Here is a 10,694-nt window from a genome sequence, read left to right as displayed (position 1 = left end):
ACCTTCCATAACAAAGCCATCACCTACAGAGAGATGAACCTAGAGAAGAGCCACCTAAGAATGCTGCTCCTGGTGCTCTGTTCACAAACACAAACAGAGCCCAGGACAGCAACAGCAAGACAATTAGAACCAACCAAATCATGAGAAAACAAAAAGATAATTACTTCACACATTGAAAAGAATTAACAAAAAAACTGAGCAAACTAGAATGCTATTAGGCCCTAAACAGAGTACACAGTGGCAGAATACCTGACCCAAAATTAAGGAAAGCTTTGACTATGTACAGACTCAGTGAGCATAGCCTTGCTTTTGAGGAAGGCCGCTGTAGGCTGACCTGGCTCTCAAGAGAAGACGTGCACACTGCCCACAAAATGAGGTGGAAACTGAGCTGCACTTCCTAACCTCCTGCCAAATGTATGACCATATTAGAGACACATATTTCCCTCAGATTACACAGACCCACAAAGAATTCGAAAACATATCCAATTTTGATAAATTCCCATATCTATTGGTTGAAATACCACAGTTTGCAATCACAGCAGCAAGATTTGTGACCTGTTGCCACAAGAAACGGGCAAGCAGTGAAGAACAAACACCATTGTAAATACAACCCATATTTATGTTTATTTATTTTCCCTTTTGTACTTTAACTGTATATAACCATTTGAAATGTCTCTATTCCTTTCGAACTTTTGTTTGTAATGTTTACTGTTAATTTGTATTGTTTATTTCACTTTTGCATGTTTCTCATGCCAATAAAGCCCATTGAATTGAATTGTAGTTTTTATTTACATTACATTTACATTTTAGTCATTTAGCAGACGCTCTTATCCAGAGCGACTTATAGTTAGTGAGTGCATACATTTTTATAAAAAAATTTCATACTGGAGTCGAACCCACATGCCCTGACATCAGGAGCTGGCAGCAAAAAGTTTGTTTAAACAATTCAGAGACTGAAACGAATAAGTCAGATTACTTATATTTAAAGACAGTTTATCGATATATCAATCCGAAATCAACAGTAATTGTCCAAAGTTAAAGAAAGCTTAAAACGATGTTTGAGTGAACCACTGAGTTTCTAAACCCAGTGACGCAACATTGCCAGACTTCCGGGAACGCTTGCGAAGCAGACCAGGTCGGGGTTTGAGATGTCAATGAGAGAAGTGAAAAACTATTCCTTTGTTGTTAATTTTTCTCGAGATCTAAAAGGCACAACCTAGATTAGAACCAACGTCTTAAGTAGTTGAACATGTTATTACTCCAACCTCGTGAAAGTGACAAACTGACACGTTTTCATTTTCGTCAAAAACGAATTTATATTAAAAGAGTGCCTATGAGTTGACGGCCTTCACATGCGCAATTCGGCGCCTGACGACCGTTAGACCCGATGACGTGTTTCTCCTCCTCCAACACTCTTGTCGCGTTCACGTACTAGTCGGAACTAGGAAACTCGGAAATGTCATACTTGCTAATCAGTTGTACTTATACACGTGCCGCGTTCAGCCAGTTAGCAAATCGGAAATGTCCAAATTTCCTGGTTCCGACTGGCACTTTGTCCGCGGCGTCAGAACCCTTTTTAAAAAGAGGGGCGTGTCTTGGTTGTCATAGCGCGTTGACAACGACACCAACCAGGAAGCTACAGTGGAGAATGATCTAAACAAAACGACTAGTGTTTGTATTAAATATATTTATAACTAGCTCCTTGTTCTGTCTGTGTTTGTATTGTATGACAGCCGACACAGACACGCCTGTCTATTGTACCGTTAGCTACCAGAGTATACATCTCTATCCACACAGCGATGTCTCGGAAGAAAGAGAAAGAAGAATATTACCGTTTTTTCTCGGTGACAGAACCACGCACACACGAGAAGGGGCACACGGAATATAAAGTCACCGCAAGGGTCGGTTGGTCAATTTTGTCTTATTGGTATCTTAGTAGCCTCTAGCTAGCAAGTTAGCGTTAGTCATTTCAATGCATTGTTTTGACTGTCTTGTTATAGCTAGCTAGTAGAGACTTTGTCAGGATAGTCGTGTGTAATTGCGGGCTATTTCGGTACTATTCTAAGAACACCTGCGCTTTCCATGACATAGACTGACCAGGTGAATCTAGGTGAAAGCTATGGGCTCTTATTGATGTCATTTGTTAAATCCACTTCTATCAGTGTAGATGAAGGGGAGGAGACGGGTTAAAGAAGTATTTTAAAGCCTTGAGACATGGATTGTGTATGTGTGCCATTCAGAGGGTGAATGGGCAAGACAAAAGCTTTAAGTGCTTTTGAACGGGATATGGTAGTAGGTGTCAGGCACACCGGTTTGTGTCAAGAACTGCAACTATGCTGGGTTTTTCACTCGCAACAGTTTCACGTGTGTATCAAGAATAGTCCACCCCAAAGCACATCAAGCCAACTTGACACAAGTGTGGGAAGCATTGGCGTCAACATGGGCCAGCATCCCTGTGGAACGCCTTTGACACCTTGTAGAGTCCATGCCCTGACAAATCAAGGCTGTTCTGAGGGCAAAAGTGGTGCAAGTCAATACTAGGAAGGTGTTCCTAATGTTTGTTATACTCAGTGTATACCAGTAGAGGCTCCTCAGAGGAGCAAAATATATTCACAAGTCACCAAATAATTGATTAAAACACACTTTCTTGCAATGAAGGTCTACAGTAGCCTCAACAGCACTCTGTAGAGTAGCACCATGGTGTAGCCGGAGGACAACTAGCTTCCGTCCTCCTCTGGGTACATTGACTTCAATACAAAACCTAGGAGGCTCATGGTTCTCACCCCCTTCCATAGACTTACAAAGTAATTATGACAGCTTCCGGAGGATGTCCTCCAACCTATCAGAGCTCTTGCAGCATGAACTGATATGTTGTCCACCCAATCAAAGGATCAGATAATGAATCTAGTACTGAAAGCATAAGCTACAGCTAGCTAGCACTGCAGTGCATAAGTAGTTGACTCAACGAGAGAGAAAGACAATAGTTGAACAGTTTTGAACAAATTAATTTATTCCAACATGAATGAGAAGCTAGTGAGAGATTATCATTTTTTTTCAGTTTCACTTACTTAGCTAGCAAATGCAGCTAGATAGTTTAGCCTACTCAAACACCCTGCTCAAACAGAGGGATGCTATGTTAGCTAGCTGGCTATGACTATCCAACACAACACTGGAACTCTTCCAAGTCAAGGTAAGCTTTTGGTTTTACTAATTTATTGCCACCGGGGTCTGCCGGTGTAAGTGCTAAACTGCTTACTGACTGTACGCTGTAATGTTACTGCATGATTGTAGCGGGTTTACTAACGCTTTAGTTCTATTAGCTATGTTTACTATGACGTTACTTTAGCTAATATGGTAAGAACGATGTAGGCTGTGTGTAGCGGTTATGATATGGTTTGGCTTGGAAAGGTTTTTTCACCTGGTCACATACAGCTGATGTGTTGTGCATTGAAGTCCACAAGCGAAGGGACAAGGTGAGCGGAGGAGAGCGCGTAGATGCGAGAAGGAATACAACGTGGCTGCTATGAAAGTGAACTGTGTTTACGTGTGATCAGGGGTGTATTCATTCCGCCGATTCTGTTGAAAAATGTTTTTTAAAGGGAAGCAAACGAAACTGGGATAAACATACCCGAATTTGTCCAATAGAAACTCATTTGCAACTGTTGGACTAATGATTACACCCTAGATCAGCTAGATGCAGGCGAGAGTGTGCAAGGCGGTATTGCATTTGTCACTCTGTCCATGTGTCACTGTCTGTCATCTCAAAATGTGTCTCTCGTCCTGTGTGCACCTACGTTGTAAACGTTCATTCATAGGCTAGGTTGTAGCAACCTCATGATGGGTATAGGGACAATTTGAGTATCATGTAGTAGCCTAAACCTATCGCTGGTACATTGAACTGGGTGAATGGAATATGAATGACAGTCATCCAATATGCTGTAATATATAACTTTTTGTCCTCAATCTTAAAAGGCACCGACCGCCACTGGTGTATACAATGTATAGATATGTAGCTTAGTGCAATAGACGTTGGTGTAGTCAGTGATGGTGGTCCATTGTAATTTCAAGCACAGCTATTAGCCTCAACCCCTGTGACTAGACCCTTCTGGGGTAACTAGAGTTGGCCTACACACACCCAGGATCCTGGGACCCCTCCTACACACACCCAGGATCCTGGGACCCCTCCTACACACACCCAGGATCCTGGGACCCCTCCTACACACACCCAGGATCCTGGGACCCCTCCTACACACACCCAGGATCCTGGGACCCCTCCTACACACACCCAGGATCCTGGGACCCCTCCTACACACACCCAGGATCCTGGGACCCCTCCTACACACACCCAGGATCCTGGGACCCCTCCCCCCCGCCACCCCTTGCCTTCTAGCTGCTGTTAGTACTGTGTGTTCAAACCCTCCTGTCCTTTGTACACATGGACTTCATACGATCTATTTTCTTCTATGTAAATACGGTGCACAGATTGGTACGTTTTACTTTCAATTAACTGTCCTTACCTACCTTCTCTCCCTGTTCTCTCTCTCTCCTCTCTTCTCCCTCCCTCACCCCTATCTCTTGACCCTGCATGACTACCATCTCCCTCCCTGTTCTCTCTCTCTTCTCCCTCCCTCACCCCATCTCTTGACCCTGCATGACTACCATCTCCCTCCCTGTTCTCTCTCTCTTCTCCCTCCCTCACCCCATCTCTTGACCCTGCATGACTACCATCTCCCTCCCTGTTCTCTCTCTCTTCTCCCTCCCTCACCCCATCTCTTGACCCTGCATGACTACCATCTCCCTCCCTGTTCTCTCTCTCTTCTCCCTCCCTCACCCCATCTCTTGACCCTGCATGACTACCATCTCCCTCCCTGTTCTCTCTCTCTTCTCCCTCCCTCACCCCATCTCTTGACCCTGCATGACTACCATCTCCCTCCCTGTTCTCTCTCTCTTCTCCCTCCCTCACCCCATCTCTTGACCCTGCATGACTACCATCTCCCTCCCTGTTCTCTCTCTCTTCTCCCTCCCTCACCCCATCTCTTGACCCTGCATGACTACCATCTCCCTCCCTGTTCTCTCTCTCTTCTCCCTCCCTCACCCCATCTCTTGACCCTGCATGACTACCATCTCCCTCCCTGTTCTCTCTCTCTTCTCCCTCCCTCACCCCATCTCTTGACCCTGCATGACTACCATCTCCCTCCCTGTTCTCTCTCTCTTCTCCCTCCCTCACCCCTATCTCTTAACCCTGCATGACTACCATCTCCCTCCCTGTTCTCTCTCTCTCCTCTCTTCCTGCTCTCCCCCTCTAGTTTGTCTCCAAGCGTTGTCCTGAGGATGTGAAGGAGGTGTTAGTATGGAGGAGGTACAGTGAACTGAAGAAGCTTCATGGAGAGCTGTCCTACACACACAGAAACCTGTTCAGGAGGCAGGAGGAGTTCCCTCCGTTCCCCCGCGCTCAGCTCTTTGGTACGACCCTGTCACACCTTTTCTCTCTCTCTCTCTCTCTCTCTCTCTCTCTCTCTCTCTCTCTCTCTCTCTCTCTCTCTCTCTCTCTCTCTCTCTCTCTCTCTCTCTCTCTCTCTGTCTCTCTCTCTCTCTGTCTCTCTCTCTCTCTGTCTCTCTCTCTGTCTCTCTCTCTCTCTCTCTCTGTCTCTCTCTCTCTCTCTCTCTGTCTCTCTCTCTCTCTCTCTCTGTCTCTCTCTCTCTCTCTCTCTCTGTCTCTCTCTCTCTCTCTGTCTCTCTCTCTGTCTCTCTCTCTCTCTCTCTCTCTCTCTCTCTCTCTCTGTCTCTCTCTCTGTCTCTCTCTCTCTCTCTCTCTCTTGTCTCTCTCTCTCTCTCTCTCTGTCTCTCTCTCTCTCTCTCTGTCTCTCTCTCTCTCTCTCTGTCTCTCTCTCTCTCTCTCTCTCTCTCTGTCTCTCTCTCTCTCTCTCTCTCTCTGTCTCTCTCTCTCTCTCTCTCTCTCTCTCTCTCTCTCTCTCTCTCTCTCTCTGTCTCTCTCTCTCTCTCTCTCTCTCTCTCTCTCTGTCTCTCTCTCTGTCTCTCTCTCTGTCTCTCTCTCTCTCTCTCTCTCTCTGTCTCTCTCTCTCTCTCTCTCTCTCTCTCTCTCTCTCTCTCTCTCTCTCTCTCTCTCTCTCTCTCTGTCTCTCTCTCTCTCTCTCTCTCTCTCTGTCTCTCTCTCTCTCTCTCTCTCTCTCATTTGGTTTTGAAGTGGGGTCACATTTGCTGCTCTGAGGCTCTTTCTCTCAAATGAATTCAAAGGGCTTTATTGGGATGGGAAACGTGTTTACATTGCCAAAGCAAGTGAAATAAACAATAAACAAAAGGGAAAACGGACACAAAACAACAACAAAAAACAATTAGAATTTAACAGTAAACATTGCACTCACAAAGGTTTTGAAAAATACATTTTAAGTGTTAAATGATCAGTGTTTTAACAATGTGCAAACAGTTGTAGTATGAATGGTAGCGGAAGATAAATATTGGTGCTATTTACAATGTTGTTTTTTCTCATTGCAACGGGCCACAGATCTACAGTGAGGGAAAAAAGTATTTGATCCCCTGCTGATTTTGTACGTTTGCCCACTGACAAAGAAATGATCAGTCTATAATTTTAATGGTAGGTTTATTTGAACAGTGAGAGACAGAATAACAACAACAAAAAATCCAGAAAAACGCATGTCAAAAATGTTATAAATTGATTTGCATTTTAATGAGGGAAATAAGTATTTGACCCCTCTGGAAAACATGACTTAGTACTTGGTGGCAAAACCCAGGTGGTGGCAATCACAGAGGTCAAACGTTTCTTGTAGTTGGCCACCAGGTTTGCACACATCTCAGGAGGGATTTTGTTCCACTCCTCTTTGCAGATCTTCTCCAAGTCATTAAAGTTTCGAGGCTGACGTTTGGCAACTCGAACCTTCAGCTCCCTCCACAGATTTTCTATGGGATTAAGGTCTGGAGACTGGCTAGGCCACTCCAGGACCTTAATGTGCTTCTTCTTGAGCCACTCCTTTGTTGCCTTGGCCGTGTGTTTTGGGTCATTGTCATGCTGGAAGACCCATCCACGACCCATTTTCAATGCCCTGGCTGAGGGAAGGAGGTTCTCACCCAGGATTTGACGGTACGTGGCCCCGTCCATCGTCCCTTTGATGCGGTGAAGTTGTCCTGTCCCCTTAGCAGAAAAACATAATGTTTCCACCTCCATGTTTGACGGTGGGGATGGTGTTCTTAGGGTCATAGGCAGCATTCCTCCTCCTCCAAACATGGCGAGTTGAGTTGATGGCAAAGAGCTCAATTTTGGTCTCATCTGACCACAACACTTTCACCCAGTTCTCCTCTGAATCATTCAGATGTTCATTGGCAAACTTCAGACGGGCATGTATATGTGCTTTCTTGAGCAGGGGGACCTTGCGGGCGCTGCAGGATTTCAGTCCTTCACGGCGTAGTGTGTTACCAATTGTTTTCTTGGTGACTATGGTCCCAGCTGCCTTGAGATCATTGACAAGATCCTCCCGTGTAGTTCTGGGCTGATTCCTCACCGTTCTCATGATCATTGCAACTCCACGAGGTGAGATCTTGCATGGAGCCCCAGGCCAAGGGAGATTGACAGTTCTTTTGTGTTTCTTCCATTTGCGAATAATCGCACCAACTGTTGTCACCTTCTCACCAAGCTGCTTGGCGATGGTCTTGTAGCCCATTCCAGCCTTGTGTAGGTCTACAATCTTGTCCCTGACATCCTTGGAGAGCTCTTTGGTCTTGGCCATGGTGGAGAGTTTGGAATCTGATTGATTGATTGCTTCTGTGGACAGGTGTCTTTTATACAGGTAACAAGCTGAGATTAGGAGCACTCCCTTTAAGAGTGTGCTACTAATCTCAGCTCGTTACCTGTATAAAAGACACCTGGGAGCCAGAAATCTTTCTTATTGAGAGGGGGTCAAATACTTATTTCCCTCATTAAAATGCAAATCAATTTATAACATTTTTGACATGCGTTTTTCTGGATTTTGTTGTTGTTATTCTGTCTCTCACTGTTCAAATAAACCAACCATTAAAATTATAGACTGATAATTTCTTTGTCAGTGGGCAAACGTACAAAATCAGCAGGGGATCAAATACTTTTTTTTCCCTCACTGTATCTGCTATGATTGTACACTGCGGTATTTCGCCTAACAGATATGGGAGTTTATCAATGTTTTTGATTTGTTTTCTAATTCTTTCTGGATCTGTGTATGTCTAATGGAGTAATACGTTTGGCAGGAGGAAATGCAGCTCAGTTTCCACCTCATTTTGTGGGCAGTGGGCACATCTCAACAGCAAGGCTATGCCTACGGCGGCCTTTCTCAATAGCAAGGCTATGCTCGCTGTGTCTGTACGTAGTCAAGGATTTCCTTAAATTTGGGTCAGTCAGTGGTCAGGTATTCTGCCACTGTGTACACTCTGTTTAGGGCCAGATAGCGTTCCAATTTGCTCCGTTGTTTTGGTTGGTTCTTTCCAGTGTGTCAAATAGTTATCTATTTGCTTACTCACAATTTGGTTGGGTCTAATTGTGTTGCTGTCCTGGGGCTCTGTGGGGTCTGTTTGTGTTTGTGAACAGAGCCCCAGAACCAGCTGGCTGAGGGGACTCTTCTCCAGGTTCATCTCTCTGTAGGTGAGGGCTTTGTGGGGGAATGTGTGGGCGTCGCTTCCTTTTAGGTGGTTGTAGAATTTAACAGCTCTTTTCTGGATTTTGATAACTAGCGGGTATAGACCTAATTCTGCTCTGCATGCATTGTTTGGTGTTTTGCGTTGTACACAAAGTTGATTTTTTTCAGAATTCGGCATGCAGTCTCAATTTGGTGTTTGTCCCATTTTGTGAGTTCTTGGTTGGTGAGCGGACCCCAGACCTCACAACCATAAAGGGCAATGGGTTCTATAACTGATTCAAGTATTTTTAGCCAAATCCTAATTGGTATGTCATATTTAATGTTCCTTTTGATGGCATAGAAGGCCCTTCTTGCCTTGTCTCTCAGATCATTCACAGCTTTGTGGAAGTTACCTGTGGTGCTGATGTTTAGGCCGAGGTAGGTATAGTTTTTGTGTGCTCTAGGGCAACAGTGTCTAGGTGGAATTTTTATTTGTGGTACTGGCAACTTGGACTTTTTTTAAAAACCATTATTTTTGTCTTACCGAGATTCATTGTCCAGGTCTTAATCTGTGCAGAAGATCTAGGTGCTGCTGTAGGCCCTCCTTGGTTGGGGACAGAAGCACCAGATCATCAGCAAACAGTAGACATTTGACTTCAGATTATTTTAGGGTGAGGCCGGGTGCTGCAGACTGTTCTAGTGCCCTCGCCAATTCGTTGATATATATGTTGAAGAGGGTGGGGCTTAAACTGCATCCCTGTCTCACCTCACGGCCCTGTGGAAAGAAATGTGTGTTTTTTGCCAATTTTAACCGCACAGTTGTTGTTTGTGTACATGGATTTTATAATTTTGTATGTTTTTCCCCCAACACCTCTTTCCATCAATTTGTATAGCAGACCCTCATGCCAAATTGAGTCAAAAGCTTTTTTTAAATCAACAAAAGGTATGAGAAAACTTTTCTTTTGTTTTGTTTTTCAATAAGGGTGTGCAGGGTGAATATGTGGTCTGTCGTACGGTAATTTGGTAAAAAGCCAATTTGACATTTGCTCAGGTGCATTGTTTTCACTGAGGGAAATGTAGGAGTCTGCTGTTAATGAGAATGCATTCACAGCCTCTCTCTCTCTCTCCCCTCTCTTCTTTCTCTTTCTCAGGTAGGTTTGATGAAGGGGTGATCGAGGAGAGGAGGAGTGCAGCTGAGGCCATGCTACTGTTCACCACCAACATCCCTGCTCTCTACAACAGCCCTCAGCTAAAGGACTTCTTCAGGGTGAGAAAAATAAACACACACAATTGTCCGTGTCAAATTTCCCCTCAATAAAGTATCATATCATATCACACAGAGAGAAGCAGGCAGGGTCAAAGACACACGACACAGAGCAGCAGGGACACACCTCCAACAATAACATTCCAGCCCAGTTCTAAAGGGTTCTCTCTCTCTCTCTCTCTCTCTCTGTCTCTGTCTCTGTCTTTCTGTCTCTCTGTCTCTCTGTCTCTCTCTCTCTCTCTCTCTCTCTCTCTGTCTCTCTCTGTCTCTCTCTGTCTCTCTCTCTCTCTCTCTCTCTCTCTCTCTGTCTCTCTCTCTGTCTCTCTCTCTGTCTCTCTCTCTGTCTCTCTCTCTGTCTCTCTCTGTCTCTCTCTCTCTCTCTCTCTCTCTCTCTCTCTCTCTCTCTCTCTCTCTCTCTCTCTCTCTCTCTCTCTCTCCATCTCTCTCTCTCCTAGTGTGGAGAGGTGGTGAGACCACTGGACCCCTCCCCCCTCGCCTCCACCCCCCTCCCTCCCCCTCTCATCCCCCTCCCCCAGCGCAGAGGCTCAGACTGTGAACTAGCGGAGGAGGAGGGGACTGTGGCCCCTATCCAACCCCAGGACCTTGGCCTCTCCCTGGGCACAGATCTAGGCGAGCCTGAGGTGGCGGCTGAGGCCTATAGTGAGATGGGTGGGAGTCCAACTCCGGTGGCAGAAACACCTACAGAGGAGGACGTGACGGAGCTACAAGACGACCTAGAGGTAGAAATCCGAGGTAGAGCGACACAACTATTGCTTCTACTTTGATATGTCTTTATATCAGAATCCATTGTA

The 10,694-nt window shown here is 45.2% G+C and overlaps 1 protein-coding gene across 1 annotated transcript in view; it reads left to right on the top strand.

Moving 5' to 3' along the window:
- The first annotated feature begins 1,145 nt into the window (after positions 1 to 1,145).
- Positions 1,146 to 10,694, top strand: part of LOC121558217 (sorting nexin-15) — a 14,407-nt gene continuing 4,858 nt past the window's right edge. The window contains exons 1-4 of the mRNA XM_041871702.2: positions 1,146 to 1,901; positions 5,307 to 5,463; positions 9,770 to 9,885; positions 10,338 to 10,635. Coding sequence (XP_041727636.1) covers positions 1,800 to 1,901; positions 5,307 to 5,463; positions 9,770 to 9,885; positions 10,338 to 10,635 — 673 coding nt within the window. The 5' untranslated portion in view covers positions 1,146 to 1,799. The remainder of the gene's footprint in view (positions 1,902 to 5,306; positions 5,464 to 9,769; positions 9,886 to 10,337; positions 10,636 to 10,694) is intronic.

The sequence above is a fragment of the Coregonus clupeaformis genome, unplaced genomic scaffold (genome assembly GCF_020615455.1).
Source record: "Coregonus clupeaformis isolate EN_2021a unplaced genomic scaffold, ASM2061545v1 scaf0153, whole genome shotgun sequence".
In the NCBI taxonomy this organism is placed as follows: domain Eukaryota; kingdom Metazoa; phylum Chordata; class Actinopteri; order Salmoniformes; family Salmonidae; genus Coregonus; species Coregonus clupeaformis.
The sequence above is the reverse complement of the archived record's forward strand: the minus strand, read 5'-3'. Positions and strand labels throughout refer to the sequence as shown.